Source organism: Carcharhinus amblyrhynchos, chromosome 1 (assembly GCF_965287045.1).
Source record: "Carcharhinus amblyrhynchos chromosome 1, sCarAmb.v2.hapA, whole genome shotgun sequence".
Lineage (NCBI taxonomy): Eukaryota > Metazoa > Chordata > Chondrichthyes > Carcharhiniformes > Carcharhinidae > Carcharhinus > Carcharhinus amblyrhynchos.
Window position 1 is genome coordinate 165,546,304 of NC_137324.1, and position 19,735 is coordinate 165,566,038.

At 37.7% G+C, this 19,735-nt stretch overlaps 1 protein-coding gene across 5 annotated transcripts in view; it reads right to left on the reverse strand.

Moving 5' to 3' along the window:
• hook3 (hook microtubule-tethering protein 3) overlaps positions 1–19,735 on the reverse strand; it is an 80,301-nt gene that overhangs the window by 30,285 nt on the left and 30,281 nt on the right. For 3 of the 5 annotated variants that reach the window (XR_013887765.1, XM_080194989.1, XM_080194974.1), the window contains exons 9-14: positions 16,950–17,012; positions 5,343–5,506; positions 4,297–4,437; positions 3,217–3,418; positions 546–656; positions 113–197 (exon numbers count right to left, since the gene is read on the reverse strand). Coding sequence is in view for 4 of the 5 variants with exons in the window: in XM_080194989.1 (XP_080051115.1) it covers positions 113–197; positions 546–656; positions 3,217–3,418; positions 4,297–4,437; positions 5,343–5,506; positions 16,950–17,012 (766 nt within the window). In the remaining variant the exon portion in view is untranslated. The remainder of the gene's footprint in view (positions 1–112; positions 198–545; positions 657–3,216; positions 3,419–4,296; positions 4,438–5,342; positions 5,507–16,949; positions 17,013–19,735) is intronic. The other 2 variants (XM_080194983.1, XM_080194996.1) reach the window with 1 other exon arrangement.

Sequence of the window (19,735 nt, forward strand, 5' to 3'; positions counted from 1 at the left end):
TATCCAAAATACAAAAAATTCTAAATGTTATGCTGTCAGAATTCAAGTACTTGCATTAAATAATTCAGATGACAATCTAAAGCAAATCAAAATAAAAGCTTTTACAACAGACCAGCTGTAAGTTGGCCCTGATGCACTTGAACACATCGTAGTTCTTCAATAGTCTCCTTTAAAGAATCTCTCTCTGTTCTTAGCCTCTGTAGAAATAATGGAGTTTTAGACAGGTTACAGACTACTGGATTCTGAACATTATGAAACTTTGTTTACTTGTGAATTTAAAATACTTTCAATGTCCCTCCCCATCTAAGTAGGTCTCACTTTCGAACATAAGACTAGTACTGCGATTAGTGACTTTCAGAAAACTGACGTCGCAATTCAATTTCTTAGATTAGTTGTAAGAAAAAGGCATAAAATATTATAGGAAACAAGTGTAACGTGAACATGAGGCTTATAGTAATCCTCCATGATAAACTTTTGTTTCAGGTAAAATTCAGAAGTTAGAATTTGTTACCAAAATAGAAAACGAAATGGGAAAAGGAACTTGCATCTTTTTCTTTTTGAAGAGTATCCACTTTTTCCTTCAGTCTTTTATATTCAAACTCCATTTTGTCTGCCTTTTTTGACTCCTCAGACAACCTATTTTGAAGTTCAACAACCTACAATGGTACAAATTGAATAGAATTTAGAAATTTAAAATATCCCTGCTTAGTCACCACCAACATTTGAAATTTTGCAATAAAACAGAGACAGCAACTTGACTGCTGTACACAGGCATTTGACAAACTTAAAAATCAAACTGAAATACCTGAACTTTCAAACCAAAAATACATATGGTAGTTTACTTAAGCACATTGTAATAACTATTACAATCATAAAATCCTACAGTGCAGGAGGCGGCCATTCGGTCTGCACCAACCACAATCCCACCCAGGTCCTATCCCCATAACCTCATGCATTTACCCTAGCTGGTCCCCTGACATTAAGAATTTAGCATGGCCAATCCACCACATCTTTGGACTGTGGGAAGAAACCAGAGCACCTGGAGAAAACTCACGCAGACACAGGAAGAATATGGAAACTCCACATAAACAGTGACCCAAGCCAGGGATCAAACCCAGGTCCCTGGTGCTGTGAGGCAGCAGTGCTAATGCTTCGCTACCATGCTGCCCCATTGTTGGACTAACTTGGTCTTTTCTACAAAAAAAAGGAAAGGCTGGGAGTATATTTTTCCTTTATATACGTCATTATTTTATAAGAACAGTTATAGCTGTTCCACTCTAATAGCCTAGTGCATGGCTTTACTCACAGGGAATGCTTTAGAGCAATTTCACTGAAAACAACGAAGGCTGTAATTTGGACCAGCCCAGGAACCAATACAGAATCACTTAACATTCAGAAACCTTTTCAGTGACTGGCGATGCAGATTATTCACTAATTCTATTTATTCTGATGCAAGAGGTTTCTGCAACAGAAAACATCTACCTTATTCAAAAGCATTTCCTGCTTTGAAAAAAAGGATCTATGGCATTATTTCAAATGAAACCATTGTAAACATCAAGTTCAAAATATAAACAACAGCATTTTAAGTATTTGCAGCAATTATAATTTTACATTAACAATTTTATTGTGCACACCCCGATCTTGGCAAATAGTAAAAATATAACTGTGCAAGCACTTTTCTTACAATATTATTCAGCGGAGTCTAAATAAATAATTGGTCACGGAAAAGGGAACTTAAAGTTCTTGTGTTAAGATAATCTTCGAATTATAGGTTATTTTAGGTGAGAAGAGATATAATACTGGAAATTAAGCTAAATCCATCTTCTAAAGGCTATGCCAGTTGCATGCCACATGCTTTATACAATTTTGTGGCCCTCTGATTTGAGGGAATGGAGATGGGTTCTGTATCAGAGCAACACCAGGAAGTGTAAAACACTTCAAAATTATATCCTTCATCAGAACTGAAAAAGTTGAAAAGCATCTCATTAACATCTTAAAAAAGATGTGCAGTGGGTAGAAATTAAAACAGAAATCTCACTGTGGCCTGCCGCCTTACCACTCTGCCTTATTCCTACTCTAATCCCTCTGTCCTCAGTGATTTACATTGCTCTAACAAAATTCTACCTCAGGTTGCTTTGGGAACAATATCATATCTTCTTTCATGCACTTCTCCTGGTCTGAATGTGAGTTAAGTAATTTTAGCGATATCCTTGATTTCATTTATTGCAGGGATTGCTGGTGATGTAAGGTAAGATCGTCAGTATCCAAAATGAGAGAAAAGGTTTGGTGTTTGGGTTGGCAGAGGGGGTACAATCAGAAAACTAGTTTCTTATCAAAGGGGTGGAACCAAATCCTCACTGATGAGCCCCATTCCCTTTTTAGGCTGGGAGACCTGCTGCACTTTGTAAGCATCTATTTTATTTTCAACTTTGTTCCAATTTGAAAGTGGATTCCCACATTTTGAGTTTTTCATCTCTTCCACCTTAGCTTTAGGCCTCCCACAGTCTCAGCAATTTACAAGACATCTATTTCTGTACTGTGCTTTATTTCTTTACTGCTTCGATGCATTGTGAAGTGAAACCACTAAGCTAACTTCAACAGCACCAAATGCCCTTAAGACTTCTGCCATTAAGAAGGACAAGATTCCAAAGAATGTCATCAGCTACAAACCCCCTCAAGTTCTACACTATACTAATTTGAATGCATATTAGTTTTACATCATTGAAGAAGCAATAAACAGATAATAACTTGCATAATTATACTGAATGGGACTATAAGCAGAAAGCAGCCATCCACCAACTTCTTATGGTAATGAGGGATGGGCACTAGGTTTGGCTTCAGCAACATCACTCACAGCCAAGAATAAATTAAAAACAAACAATTATACACTTTGTGTATCTGCTTGACTATCTTCCCCCCATCTCATTTCTAACATTATTAAAATATCAATTTATCTTCTATTTTTCAGTCGTCTTGTAGAATGAAACAAACCCATAATTTATGATTATTACGATTAATACGGACCAACCAGTGTTTGTTCCATCTTTTCTGTTTCCAGCATTATACTTCAGTTTCTTGTTATTACTAGAATTACCTGGATCTTGCCAAGAATGTTACCTCTTTAATGTACTGTACTGCTTCAGATATATTTGCTTATCTAATGTATAGTTAAAAGCACAATATAAATTCCTTCAATGTTATTCTGTAATTTCATACCTGTCTCTTGTAGGTTTCCAGCTGTGCTCGTGCAGCATTTGCTTTCCGTAACTCCTCCTCTAGACTGACTGTGTTCTGCATGTACATTGTATTCTTTTCCTCAAGGAGCTTCACCTGTCGACGCAAGTCGCCCAGATCCTCTAGTTTCTTTTTGTATGACTCTACCATGCCCTCCAATTTACTCACTTTATCAGAAGAATGCCTACAATAAAAAGAACTTTATGTATAAAGCATCTTTCAGACCTCAAGACAACTGGCTTCTCAGCCAATTAACTGTGTTAAAATATCGTCACCTAAACAAATACCAATTGTTGCCTAATCTGACAACAGTTTAATAAAATAGGAAAATAAGGAACATGTAATAGTGCTGTTCAAATTGTTTACAAATAAAAAATGTGATGGCACCAGGTAAACGATACAGGGTAACAGAATAATGTCAGCCTCCAAAGTGGAACATAATCATAGCTTAAACCATTTAGACAAAAATGTGTACAAGAAAGAAACTTTAGCTCTAATTATGCTACCACTCAGAGGATGAACTGATCCGAGTAATATCACTGATTATTTAGGTGCATAAGAGCTGTGGAGTATTAGATTTTGTTAACTGAGGTTTCAACAGCTTGGAGACAACTTCAAAAGGAGATATGGAAGTGCAAACAGGCAGTCATATTTTAAACAAGTTGTTCGAGTCATGGCGCTATTGGATTTGGTGTCTAGCAACCCACCAAAGGATTTTGGTGAGCACCAGAGGAGTACCAATCATTGTAAACCAGGAATTGACTGTTATGAATAAGACTGCATACGACTGAATAAGAAAGTTAAATATGTTTAAAATTGAGTGAAGAATATATATTCTTCTAAAAAGACCAAAGCAAAAGGTTAATAAAGGAACAGTTTTCATTTATAAAATTCCACTGAAGTTACTAAAGGTTAGGAGAAACATTTAAACATGTAAATATATAAGGGAACTAAAACAGAGGATTGAAATTCCTATTAAAGGCAACTAAAGCACTAAACCACATTAGAAAATCTCAGATGTAAATCAAAGAAATGAGAAGGAGGATGCAAAACTTTAATTACCTTAGGACATCCATCTCATCCTTTAAAGACTGGGCTTCTTCCGCCAGGCTGGTAAGCTCCTCATTCTGCTGTCGGAGTTCTAAGACTTCTTTCTCGAGTTCCTCGCATCGAATCCGATAATCATCTTTTGCTGCTTCCAACCTGAAATTCATAATTTTATTAAATTAATATTCATATACCAGTAATTTTAAATAATTAAATCCATCCAGGTAAAATAGTGAAACAAATTAATGTTACTACAAATTATTAATTGATATGTCTTGCCACGACAACTGAACATAGCCCTCAATTACTTACAGATGTGCTAGCTGAGTTCAAGGATATTAAGTTTGAAAGAATGGAACACTTTTGCTCTCGAGTAACAACACCAATGCAAGTCCCTTTTACCAATAACTTAGTGAATACATTTCTACCTGATAATAAGTCACAGTTTCAGATTTAATCACTCATCAACACCAAATTTGGGCGGCAGGGTAGCATAGCGGTTAGCACTGCTGCTTCACAGCTCCAAGGACCTGGGTTCAGTTCCTGGCTTGGGTCACTGTGGAGTTTGTACATTCTCCTCACGTCTATGTGGGTTTCCTTTAGGTGCTCTGCTTTCCTCCCATAGTCCAAAGATGTGCGAGTTAGGTTGATTGGCTATGCTAAAAATTTCCCCTTAGAGTCCTGAGATGCTTAGGTTAGAGGAATTAGTGGGTAAACATTTAGGGATGTGGGACTGGGACCTGGGTGGGATTGTGGTCGGTGCAAATGGCCAAATGGCCTCTTTCTGCACTGTAGGGTTTCTATGATTCTATGAAATTAGGTCACTGCACCCAGGCCGGAAATAGGGACATTATTGGGCCATGAAGATGGGAATAGCCCAAGTTGTTAGGTCAAGTTTATTGTGATTATTCTCCTATAGCTTTGTTTTTCATAACAATGCAAACATAATAAGGAGTATCCACAGAGATACTGACTTACTGGCAGTAAGGATGGCCTTAGGATCATTGAGAAAGGAGCTTGACACTTCACACACTTGTAAAGCAATGGAATTTTATTAATACCTAAAGGTCTCTTCTTGTAGTTGTTCCAACTGAGTTTGTAGTTGAAGGTGTCTACGTCCTGCTGGGCTGTTGGGATCTTCAATCGAATCAGATTGATTGAGGCGTTCCATAAGACCTTGATTTTCTACTAATAAACTGCCTTTTTCTTCTTGTAGAGCTGCAACCTGTATAAATTTAATAGAAAAAAAAATCACAATTGTTCTTTGATAAAGACTATACAGAAAATCCTAGGTCTAGTATTTCCTTCAAAAATATCTGTTATTAAAATCGATAAATCAATAACAGCTTGCACTTACACAGAGTCTTTAACATTGGAAAAAGTCCTGAGACCCTTCCCAGAAGCATAAGACAAGAAAAAGATAAAAAGGGATTAGGACTGGTGACTATTTTGTCAAAGAGGTAGGATTTAAAGGGCGTTACGAAGGAAGAGAAATCATAAGGTTTTCGGAGAGAAATCTTGAGCTTAGGGCCTCGGTGGCTGAAGGCATGTCTGCCAATCAAATTGCTAAAGTATTTTTATGTAAATTGTGACCACAATCTTTTCACATTTGAAATTACCAGTGATACATAGAAGTAACACACATTTTCTAATTTAGAGTGCTATCAATTCTTGACTGAAAATCTTTCCATTAAGATGATGGGTTTCAGTTCAACAGCAAGTCCACTGTGGTAAACATTTCAATGAAAGGTGATTTGAATGTTTCTTCTACTTCAATTTTTTTGTGTACCCAAAAGTCTTTGATTTTTTGCCATAATATTTTCATTAAATGTTTGTCAACCTGAAATAAGGTTCCCAAAACTCAGACAAATTTTGCTCTCCACGAGCTATTTTGTCTCCCCTGATAACCATGATCTATTTTCCTCTCTAGGACTTCACTCCCATTTCATGTTAGGAGCTAACTTGATCAATAGCCAGCCTGTAATTAACGCCATAATCTCTCACTAAATATGGAACAGCATTTCTAGTAGTCCCTGACAAACCACCCTACTACACCATGCAATTACCTTAGCAATCCAATAATAAATTTCACTTGTCCTGAGATTGCGAGCTATAGTGCATCCAAGCCAGCATCATATCACACCATTTGGAAATTGAAACCTTTTAATGTAGTTTCCTTCCAAAGCCTTAGCCCCTCTTCCCCTTGAATATACAACTTAAAAGTCAGCAATTTGACAAGACCACTGAACGTCTTCTTCTTTGGTTTGGCTTCAGTTTTTGACTCATTAGCTTCCTGTGAAGCACCTTGTAAATTTAACTGTGTTAAAAGCACCACATGAATGCAAATTCCTATCACTCCAGTTCTCCATTTCTCTGCTGCCCCATCAGCACCAATACTTGACTGCATATTCCTAAGACTCCTTATCTGCCTATGCAACATCAACTGATAATATATTCAAAATCTTACAGCTGTATATACTTCTCATCTGCACAACTTGACTTCTCGTTGTCAAACTGTTTCTGATTATGACTTCTCACATCCACATTTGCACAGTCCCTACCTCTGTAAACTCAATGATTGCAACATTACACACTGGTCTCCACAAATCACTCAATGATTTTTGAAAACATTGTTAGGTGTCATTTTTCTCTTAAATTTCTGATATTCATAATAAGTCTTTAAACAAAATAAACACATTTAAGAATATTGCAATTTGCAAAGTAACATCCAGTGAATTTGCTTTTGTGATGCCTTTAAAGTTTTTTCAGACGTCAGCCTCTCCAAAGACCCTGGACTTGCAATTGATATTTTTGCCAAAAGCTATGACGATTTTGAGTTGAATTTGGATTGTTCAGTCTGAGGATCTGCAATGTATCTAATTTAGCAGGATGTGACAGTAATAGTCAATCAGATTTTGTGATGAAGTATTCTTCAGTTACTACTAAAAAGCCTTTCAAAGTTGTTTGTAAAAAAGCTAATGGACAAATTTCAAAAACACTACTGAGATAAAATTCATGCTGAACTTTTTTAATTCCTGTGTTCATACAAGTATAAAATGATTACTAATCAATTGCATTTTCTTGCTTTGTATTATACCAGCTGTCAAAAGCAAAAGTTCTGCCAAATAATGGCCTTGATGTTTGTGTTTACATGACACAGATGAATAAAAACATAAGAAATAAGAGCAGAAGGCCAATCAACCCTTTGCAATTGCTCTGCCACTAAAGATAATCATGGTTGATCTATCACAATTATTTTCCTGCACTCTCTCCATTTCCCATAATTTCTTTTGTACTCAAACTTCTATTGATCTGTCTTGAACATATTCAACAACACAGCTTTCTGAAGCAAAGAATTCCAAAGACCCACAATCCTTTGAGAGAAAAACTTCTCATTAGTTCGAAAACACCAACTGTAACCTGTAGGAGCCTGCAAGGATCAGTGCTTATGCCTCAGTTACTTACCATATTTATCAATGGCTGAGATTACCACCTTTTCTGTCCATTAATCAAATGTCAGTCCATGCTCATATCATAATTGTTTATTCTGAGACTGTGATCCCCATCAGCCCCGCACCCCAGTTCTAGACTCCACGTTTATGGCAAATTTCCTCCCAACATCTATCCTGACAAATTAAGAATTCTATATGTTTCAATTAGATCATCCCTGATTCTTCTAAATTATAGGGAATATAGATCCAGCCTAACACTACCTTCTCGTCAGAATTCCTCTCGTCCCAGAATCCGGCCAGTGAACTCTTGTTGTACTTTGTCAAAGGCGAGTTATCCTTCCTTAAGCAAGGAGGGTAAAATTGTGCACTATACTTCAGAAGTAATCTCATCATGGCCCTATATAATTAAGACTTCTTATACTCCAATTCCTTTGTAATAAAGGCTAACATCTAATTGCTTTCCTAACTGGAAACCTACGTTTTAACTTTATCTGATTCATGCACTAAAACACCACAGTCCTGCTAAATACTAGGAGTCTTCCCTTTTTTTTAAACTTCCCCATGTTCTATTCCTTTGGTCACATACTTGCCCACTCACTGAACCTGACTAAATTTCTCTACAGCCTCTTTGCATCTTCCTCAGAGCTTAGTTTTCCACCTGCATATAGTTAGCAAATTTAGAAATATTACACTTTGTCTACTCATTGAAGTCATCGATATAGGATTGTAAATAGGTGAGGTCTGAGCACTGATCCTTGTAGTATCCCATTACTACAGCTCGTCAACTTGAAAATGACCTATTTATTTTTACTGTGTGTCCTGGAACCAATCCTCAATCCACACTAAGATCTAATAATAATCTGCGAATAATCCCAATCCCATGATTTTAATTTTGTATAGTATGATAATATAAAGTGTGGCACCTTATCAAAAGCTTTTTGAAAACATAAATACATTATACGATTGCCCATATCTACTTTGCACTTATAACCTCAAAGAACTCCCAAGAGAACTTTTTTTTGTCATGAATTCATATTGACACTGCCTAATAATATTATGATTCTCTAACTACTCCAATTGGAGTATTTAGAATTTGGCAGAGAGTGACTAAGAAATTGAGAAAGGTAAAGTAGTTTACAAGAGCAACTAGCAAGAGACACAAAAATAAATAGTAAAAGTTTATATAGGTGCATAAAAAGGAATTAGCAAAAGTAAATAAGTTTCCCTTACAAGCAGAGGCAGAAGAGATTGCAAATTACCTCATCTCTAATAATAGGTTCAAGCATTTTCCCAAACTATTAATGCCAGGCTAATTGACCCAGATTCCTGTTTTCTCTCTTCTTCCTTTCATGAATATTTGCTACCTTCTGATGCATGGAGATTTTTCTAGAATTTAGGGAATTCTGGAAGGTCAAAACAAATGTATACACAATTTCTGTAGCTTACTCTACATGCAGCTAATCTTAGCACGTAGAACATGGGGTTCAGGGGATTTGTTAACTTGAAATACTATTAACTTCGGCAATACTACTTATTTACTAATAATATCCCCAAGTTCCTCATTTGCACTATAGTTTTGAATCCTACTTCTTTGTGAAAACAGATACAAAATATTAAACGTTTCCTTATTCCTTATCATTACCTCACCCATCTCTATACGTAAGGGACCCTCATTTACTCTTGCTAATCTCTTTTTACATTCCTATATCATATTTCACTATCTGTTCTTATGTTTCTTGTTGGTTTGCTTTATATGCATTTTCTCTATCAATTTCTTGGTCATTCTTTTCTAAATTCTACAAAACTCCCAATCCTAAGGTTTTTTACACTTTTTTTTAGCAACAACGTAAGTTTACTGGAGTTCTATGAGGATGTGTCTAGGGCAGTGGATAGAGGAGAGCCGGTGGATGTGGTCTTTCTGGATTTTCAGAAGGCGTTTGACAAGGTACCTCACAAGAGGTTATTGCAGAAGGTCAGGGGACATGGAGTTGGGGGTAGGGTGTTAGCGTGGATAGAGGATTGGTTGTCAAATAGGAGGCAGAGAGTGGGGGTCAATGGGTGCTATTCGGATTGGCGGTTGGTGACTAGTGGGGTGCCCCAGGGGTCGGTGCTGGGGCCTCAGCTATTTACCATTTATATAGATGATCTGGAGGAGGGAACCGAGTGCAGGGCGTCGAAATTTGCTGATGACACCAAGATTGGGGGAAAGGCAAATTGTGCGGAGGGTGTGGAGAGTCTGCAGAAGGATCTAGATAGGCTGGGCGAATGGGCCAGGAAATGGCAAATGGAATTTAATGTTGGCAAGTGTGAGGTGGTCCACTTTGGTAGGAAGAATGGTAGGAAGGACTATTACTTACGTGGCGAAAAACTGCAGCAGGCGACGGTGCAGAGGGACCTCGGGGTCCTTGTGCATGAGTCGCAAAAACCCAGCTTGCAGGTGCAGCAGGTGGTCAGGAAGGCGAATGGGATGCTGGCCTTCATAGCGAGGGGGATTGAATATAAAAGTAGGGAGGTCTTGCTGCAGCTGTATAGGGCATTGGTGAGGCCGCAGCTGGAGTACTGTGTGCAGTTTTGGGCGCCGCACCTGCGCAAGGATATTTTGGCCCTGGAGGGAGTGCAGAGGAGGTTTACTAGGCTGATACCGGAGTTGAGGGGATTGAGCTATGAGGAGAGGCTGAATAAACTAGGCTTGTACTCGTTAGAGTTTAGAAGAATGAGGGGAGATCTCATTGAGACGTATAAGATGATGAATGGGATGGATAGGATAGAGGTGGAGAGACTCTTCCCGCTCAAAAAAGACAGTAGGACTAGGGGGCACAGCCTCAAGATAAAGGGGAGGCGGTTTAGAACGGAGTTGAGGAGGAACTTCTTCACTCAAAGGGTGGTGAATCTCTGGAATTCTCTGCCCGTTGAAGTGGTGGAGGCTGCCTCGCTAAATATTTTTAAGAAGCAGGTTGATGGGTTTTTGATAAGAGAGGGGATTAAGGGTTATGGGGAGAGGGCGGGAAAGTGGAACTGAGCCACAACAGATCAGCCATGATCTTATTGAATGGCGGGGCAGGCTCGAAGGGCTAGATGGCCTACTCCTGCTCCTATTTCTTATGTTCTTATGTTCTTATGTAAGTCTCTTCCTTTAGTCTTATACTTTTCTTAACTTCTCTTATTAGTCGCAGATGCATCAGTTTTCCCTTTTCTTTTGGAAATGTATATCTGTTGCAAATTATTAATTTGTTAGAAGTTCATCATCGATTATCTACCATCATATCTTGTAATCTAATTTCCCAATCTATCTCAGCTAACCTGCCCTCATACCTATGTAGTTTGCTGTATTAGATGAAAGAACCTAGATTTGGACAGAATTAAAGCCATCTCAAACTCAAAAAAAACGATCAGATTATGAATACTGTTCTCTGGAGGTTCCTGTAAGATTAATAAATAATCTTTCATTGTGCTATACTAGGTCCAAAACAGTCTGTTCTTCAGTTGTTTTCTCAACATACTGATCTAGAAAATTACCTTATACATAATCCATGAACACATCCTCCAAACTATTAACTGCAAACTTTGATCTTCCAAGTCCAAATAAAAATTCAAGTCCCCTATGGTTTACCATCATTCATCTCTAATTTCCTGATTTATATTTTGCCAAACACTACAAATACTATGAGACAGCTTATCAACTACTCTAATCAGTGGTCTCCATTCCTCACTGTTTAGTGTCTCCTTCCAAATTGAATCTATTCCTTGATTTTCCAAGCCAATGTCCTTTCACACTGCTGCCTTTATTATCAAGATCACCTTCCTGGTCCCCTTTTCCATTATGCTCATCGCTTCTGAAAATCAGGTATACTGGAATCTTTAGTTCCCAACTTTGGCCACTCTGTAGTCACTTCTTCCTTATGACCATTAGATAAAACCAATTAATTTCTATCTCTGCAAATAAAACATCAATGTTGCTGCAGATGCTTTGCACGTTCAGATTAAATGTCTTTAGCTTTATCTTTTTCCTGATCTTATTTTGAAGCCGTTTGTAGGTAAAGGGAAAGGTTTAAAACTGTTTGAAGGTAAAGGGGAAGGTTTACTTGTGGAAAGAATAAATTATTTTCTATGGTTATTGACACCCAGATCATAAAAATTGCAAACACTCTGATTCAGGAGAAATACCAAAAGAAACCTAACCTACTTTTAAATATTGTCAGTCTATCACGTCCTCTTTGAAAGTTCCTACAGAATCACCTCCCTGTGATATCCTATTTTAAATATGTTCACACTTCCTATTAGGTTTTTTAAGTAACCATTTTTTGTGACATTGATTTTATATTAATAGGATTTTTCAATTAATGGCAGTGAGCCTAGAATATTTACTGCAGCAATTACCTAGAATGCTATATACTGAACCAAGCAATGTCTTGCCTATTTGTTGTTAATTTGTTGTGTCAGGGCGATTAAATGGGATCACATGCTTAAAGCTTGGAGACAAAGGAATTTCATTGTTACATGCATGGAAGCCACTACCTCGCGGGTACAATGAATGCCAACAAGGCAACAGGCGCCTCAAGACAACAGATGCCTCAAGACAACAGATGCACTGAACCTGCAGATACTGACAGCTTTATGTTTTCTTCTAAATTTCCTTTCCTGAACTTCGTAAATAGCCCCCTCTATTTCCCAGGTCTACAGTTTTTCTAAGTTCCTCACTTGCCCTCTTGTCATGTCTCTTTTCATATTTCCTATTTTAGTGTTCACATTCTGTTCACTATTCCATATCCTACAATACTAACAACAAACAGTACTTATATAGTATCTTTGGAATAGTAAAATATTCCATGGGACATCTCAGGAGTATAATCAGACAAAACTGACAGTGAGCCAATGAAAGATACATTAGAATAGTGACCAAAAGCTTGATCAGAGAGGTAAATTTTAAGGAGCATTTTAAAGGAGTGATGAGGGAGAAGCAGAGAGTTCTGGACAGGAAATTCCAGAACTTAGGGCCTGGGCAACTAAAGGTATGCTCACCAATGGCAGAATGAAAAAATAACTGTCATAAAGCAAAAGATAATGAATGACTGGGACTTTTGGTGAGGAAAAAATAATTCAAGACTGGACTTTAACAACTTTTCATTCAGGGTAATAAACAAATGGAGTTTGGCACATACTTGACCAGCAGGGAGGAAAATCAGAGCAAAATCTGATATATATTGAAATCTAAGCACCCCTGGATCTAAGGTTGGGTGCAGGCAGATCAGTGCTAATGGTTAGTGCTGAGGCAGAACTTGATTCCTTCTTATTCCCCTGGCACAGAAGTCATTAGCAGAATGATAAATTTGATTTTGCTTTGAAAACTACTGGAAACAGAATCACTGACATTTAGATCAGGGGCTCTCAACCAAAGGCTTGCAGCCTTCTAGGTCCACATGGAGATTTCAACGGGACCACTGCCATTGGCCCACAGCTTCTTTCAACATCATTAATCTAGTTCTTGGACAGATTCAGCTTTTACCAACTGCTAAATGAAGCCAATCAGTACCATGTCACCCTTGAGGCTCACCTAATCTCTCACCTCTTTGTAAGAATGCATTTCAAATACAAAGTTCAACATGAAAACAAGACTGCTGACAGTATTTAACACATTTTCACTATCTAGATCTAATAATGTTATTTCATGGCTGAGAGATGTTTAATTCGTCATTCTCTTCCGATGTTCCTCCTCCTACACACTCACCCCATCCATGCTTCTGCATGGCGGCCCAACCATTCTGTTTGAAATGTCAGTACTCAGTGGGGTACAGTGAGGGTCCCAGTACAAATGGTCTGAAGAATGTAGCACTCCTTCAGCAGCACTGAAAGCATTGCCCTCACTTTTTATACAGTATGTTAATGAAATCAAAGATAATAAAGTATGGAGCCATGCTCAACATTGACCGTGACATGCATTTTATCATCCAAGATATCTCCACATCTTAGCAAAATTGTTTTGCATTAAGTAAAACAAAAATAATAAAACATATATTGCATTGTATAACTAATTTTTATCCAGAGAAAATACCTGTGCTAAAAGGGTCCAGAGAATTCTTATAACACGAGCAGGAACCTCAGAAACAAAATGGCTGGACAGCCGCTCATTTAAAGAATGATCAAGACGCCACGTGATGGTTATGTACGTTTAGTCACAAAAGGTTAGATGGGTTTCAGTTAAGAAGTGATTGAGCGAAAACATGAAAAATAGGAAGAATAAACCAAATGACTCCGAGCTTGCTCCTCCAATCAATACTGATCTTTTTACCTGAAATATACTTTACCACCTGTTCCCCACATTCCCTCATTTATTTAAAGGTAAAAAAATCTATCTCAACCTTAACTACCAAGGGGCATCCGTTGTGCTCTCAACACCAGAGAATTCCAAAGATTTTCAGTCAGAGTGAAGCAATTTCTTCTCATCTCAGTCCTAAATGATTGACCCCTTATTTTTGAGATTGTTCAATGTTCCAGATTCCTAGGCCAGGGAAAACAACCTTCCAGCATCTATCCTGTCAAGACCTTATGCTTCACTGAGATCACCTCCCATTCTTCTAAACTCCAGAGTAAAGGTTCAATTTATTCAAGCATTCATTATAGGACAACCCTCTCATCTAGGAACCTATCTAATTTTCAATAAATTGCCTCCAAGGCATGTGTATTCTTCCTTAAATATGGAGACTAAAACTGTGCACTATTTAGATATGATTGTAGCCTGTACAATCTTTCTAATCCTTGTACATCAGTCCATTTGCAATGATGGTAGACATTTCATTAGCCTTCTTAATTACTTATTGTACCTACATGCCAATTTTCTGCATTCTTGAATAAGTACAACTACACCCTCCGAACATCACCATTTAAAAGTTTTACACTTCAAACAATTTCTGCTTTTCTCATCTTATTACCAAAGTGAATAACATCACACTTTCACCTGCCACTTTAATGCTAATTTACTTAAAGTGTCTGTATCTCTTTGCATCTGCCTCATAGCTTGAAGTCCCATCCATCCATCTATCATCAGCAAACTTCGATATAATATTCTTGGTCTTTTAGAAAGTAGTGTTGAATTGAGTGTGATTGGAGGGGAAGGCCCATATTGGGCCCTGTGGACATTTCCTGCCATTGCTCAGTAACAGCAAACATTGCTCCATATTCCACTGTTGTTTATGATTAATGTTAATTTTGTTGTGCTAAATCACAGTCAGTCAGCAAACTGAAAATTGAACCATATTCCCTCACTATAGATTTGATCTTCCTTCCAGAACCAGATTATTCTCTGGGACCATGAGTTGCTAACCCAACAGCTTTGCAATCAAAAGGTCTGCCTACTTCCACATCAGTATCTTTGCTCTTGTTTTAGCCCAGCTGCTGCTGAATCACTCACCCATAATTTTGTTGGCTCCAAGCTCAAGTATTTTAAAGCTCACCTGACCAGTCTTCCATTCGCCATACACTCAAGCTCACCCAAAACTCAGCTGCCAATTTCTTAATTCATACTAAGTCCCACTCACTCAGCAACTTGTGCTCACTGACCAACATTGGCTTTGAGTCTAGAAATGCTTTGGATTTAAAATTCACAACCTAGGCTTCAAATGCCTCCTTGGCCTTGCCCCTTCTATCTCTAACTTATTTTGCCCTCAAACCCTCAGATATTTCTGTTCCTCCAATATGACCCCTTATACATCCCTGATTTACAGCACCACCAGTGACTTCATTGCCTAGCCCCCAGACTGGAAAATTCATTCTGAACCTCAGAGTTATCCCTGTGTCCTCCTACAAGATATTCCTTAAAACTTGCCTTCTGACCAAAATTTTGGTTATTTGTCCAATATCTCCATGTGTCTGATAATGTTCCTGTAAATGTTATGGACATTTTACTAGTCTTTGAAGGTGCTACATAAATGCAAGTTGTTGTTCTTGTCTTTATCATATTTCACCGCTCCAGAAAGTACAACATTCTGTTAATTTCAATTTCATTCTTCCTTCCTGTGCACAGCATTTTATTCTTAATTGCACTAAACTTCACCTGCCATTATTATACCCCACTTACTCGGTATTCCAAGTGTGGCCTTACTAATGTCTTGTACAACTTCAACAAGATGTCCTTCTTGCAGAACATTGAATACAACTGTATTCAATATTCTGACCAATGAAATCAAGCATGCCAATGCCTTCTTCACCACTCTGTCCACCTGTGACTCCACTTTCAAGGAGCTACAAACCTGTACCCCTAGATCTTTGTTCTGTAACTCTCCCCAGTGTCCTACCATTAAGTAAGTAAATCCTGCCCTGATTTGATCTTACATAATATTTAAATCATATTTTAATTCATGAAATAGGAAAAAGATTTGCAAATGGGACCGTTTCGAGCCCTTTCAGACAACAGAAATGTGGTGGACCCAAACGCCTTCTTTAAAAACTGTATAGCCTCCATGTTAACCTTCTCCCAACAGGCAGCAGAGGGTCAAAAAGGGGAGTTTACAAAATGTTAAAATTGGAAACATATCCCCAACCACCACATTTACACACACACCCATCAGCATTTTCACAATGGTAAACTTAATGTCGTGTAAGTAGCCCGACTTGGATAGTCACGCTTTCCCCAGCCGTTCAAGCCCTCTGCCACTTGGCTGCCCTCTTCTTCCCTCCTTCCATTCTCCCCCAACTTCTTCTAATGGTGACCTTCCAAGCCCCAATTTTTACCTCATTCTCTCCTGCAGTGTTCATCTCCCAAGCCTTGATCTTTATTTCTCTCCACCCCCTCCCCCCCTTTTCTCCACCGCCAGGCACTGGCCTGACGGTTTCCTCTCTTTGCCCTTGTGCCATCAATTTTCCTGCTTGCCAACCTGTCGATGTGGTTGACTCCTGGGTGAGATATGGCCAAAAAGAAATTATAATGAGATCCTACCATTATAGTCAGCAAACTTCTGCATCCCTGGCCTTACTGGGTTTCCGCTATACTCCCTTGCATCCTTCCTACTTTCTCGTAATAAATATTGGGGCCTATAATTCTACACAGCTTTTTTTTTAAGATGCTGCCAATTGTTAAAAGTCACGTCCAGTAATTTTTGGGAAAGACAAAATGCAAACACACAAACAACCAAAGCAGTATTAGTTAGCAATCCAGTAAGGATAGTATTAATACATTGCTCCAGCTGCATGCTACAAATGAAAAAAGATAAATAATAGATTTACCCTTTCTTCTAGTTCACTGCACTCTAATCTCAGTCTAGCAATCACATCCCGAGAAAGGTATGCCTTCAAAGCAAGGCAAAGTTGAAGGATGTTAAAATTTAATCTCAAACAGGACACAGAAAAGAGGAAAAATGAGCTAATAAGTAAAACTATACATGACAGAGGATTTAGGGACAAAGCATCCAAACCTTGCTGAAATCAAGGAAAATTAGAGTTATGTGAAAGCTCCCTTTGTTATTACACGCTTCAACAAGAAAGCATCACTGTATCTGCAGTTGCACTGTTGAAAGGAGAAATACAAGAAGGAAGCTTCGTTTATAAATGTCATCTGAATTTGCAGATTAAACCACTGCATTAAATTTACACACGTATTTACTATTCTCTATATTAAAGATTCACACTTATAAAATGGCATTTGATTAAGTAATTGATACAACGAGGAAGGCAAAGATAGATTATTTTTGATAGAAAGGTTGAGATATGAAACATTACTTCACTGACCACCGTAATACTAGTATTTTTCTGAAACAGAAAACTGCATTATACAATGAAAACTGAATTACTGGACTTGGAAATGCATTTGTCAAATAATTATTGGGATACCCAAAGACTACCACAGTCAGACCCAAGTTCTCAGCAAAAAATAATTGAATGTTTACTTCAAGATTTTCAAACCATCATGTAGAATTATCTCGAAGTTACAGAACAGAAAAGAGCTGTTAGGTATGTGTTTTCTGTTGATTAACCAAAAGAGAATGAAGTTTAATTTATATGCTTGCCCTATTCCCCGATCCCTTATTATTTAATCTCTTCTTAAAATGTTCATGTGATCTGCACTTCAAATCACTAACTCTAGCACATTCCACAACCCCATGGCTGTCCATGTAATAAAAGGTTTTGGTGCTTTGTTTTTTGTGTTATTTATTTGTGTAACGATGTTACTGCATTCTACACCCTTCTATCACTAGAAATAGAACCTTCCTATCTATTTTTCTTTTTACTTTACTTTCTCAAATTAAGCAGCACCCAAGTGAATCAAGGCTGTACCTTCTATTTTGCTGCAATATCTTTCTAATAGTATGGAGCACAAAACAGCACATGGTATTCAAGGTTTTATTGAGCCATTACATTTCATTTTTTAATGTTATAGACTTGTCACACAGTATTACTTAAAAAATAACACCTCATGTTTGTTGACTGAATTCCATCTGAGATTTTTCACCCATTCTACCATCTTGGCAAACCTGTGTGTATTTTCTTTTGGTCTGCAAAACTATTTACTATGCCTCACCTTTTAATATTGTCCGCAAACCTGGACACCATTCCCTCTGGTCTAATATTTAAATCGTTGGTGTGCAACCAACACAAGTGGGATCGTCACAACACCCACTCATTTCCAAACTAGTTTTTAATCTAATTTTCTACCCTCCCTCTAATTCTGTAATACTTTGTCAAAAGATTTCTGAAACTTTGTACAGATCACATGAATAGCATTTCCCCTTATGTCACCTTCTCAAACACACCATGCACTGCTTCCTTCCTAAAACTTACATAACACATTTCTAATTATTTTCTTGTCATCTACACACTTAACATTTTCAAGATTTTCCCTACCACGTTAAAGTAATTGGTTTGTAATTATCCTTTTTGAAAATGTGTATTACATCATGAAATATAGTAGTGAGAAGCTGGATGTACCACGTGAAGTGCTGCCACCTCGTTGTCCTTAGCTTACCTAACATCTTTAGCATCTTTCATTTAATTTTTAATTAAGTCAGTATTGACCAACACCACGGTATTCTTCAGGTAAAATGAAAACACTGAAAATAAAATCTCACTGGCAAGCAAATAAGATTGTGAAATGTTACGGGTCAGATTGGTTCAGCAAATATATAAAATGAACATTCATGAAATCCAATCTAAAAGATGTTAACAAAACTAACTTCCTGGCAGTAGGCTGGAGACAAAGAACGGCAACTTGTGATACATAACAGTCCTTGAATATGTCCAATCAAATTTCATCATATGTCCGTGGCATGGAGAGTTAGAGAAAAGAGTGACAAAAAATACAGCAAGGGCAAGAGGAACAAAACAGAACCTGTGGGTACCATTCATCACTGATCTTCTATTTGAGGGTCCCTCATAAAAAGAGGCGTTTGCTAACTATCACTAAAAACTGTGACCTCATGGAAGATATTGAAGATCAGCACTCATAAACCAAAGACTTTTTTCTTTCTGTCTCCCTTTCAAGTTAAGAGTCAAAGGGCTTGGTGGCATGATAGAATCATACATTTTTCTTTCTCTTTTAAGACCCTAGTTTGGGTCTAGCCCAACCAATAGTACAAATGTCTCCTCTTTATGCTGACTGCCAGAATCTTATATGCAATCAGTCTGACCATGCTCAATCTGTATTTAGCACGCACAACTCGACTCTCACAATTTGACAAAACATGACATCATCTGATATTTCTAACACATCAGGCAACAACATCTGAATACAGGAATTTCATTCATTTGTGAAAATGGATGTGAAATTTGTGAAAAAGATTGACTCGTCCCTGTGCACTCCATATTTCTGTTGTTACCCTGCTTCGCCACCGATCTTCCCTCAATCAATGCTGCTTGTGCACCTCATTCTAGATCAAACCTCTGCTGCAATGCATTTAATGTTCTTCTGAACGCAGCTTCATAAGTCCAAATTAGATGCAATTCAAGTATAACAACAACCATGTCAACAGTATATATAACCATAGTCTCTTAATTTTATCAAATAATCATGAAAACTG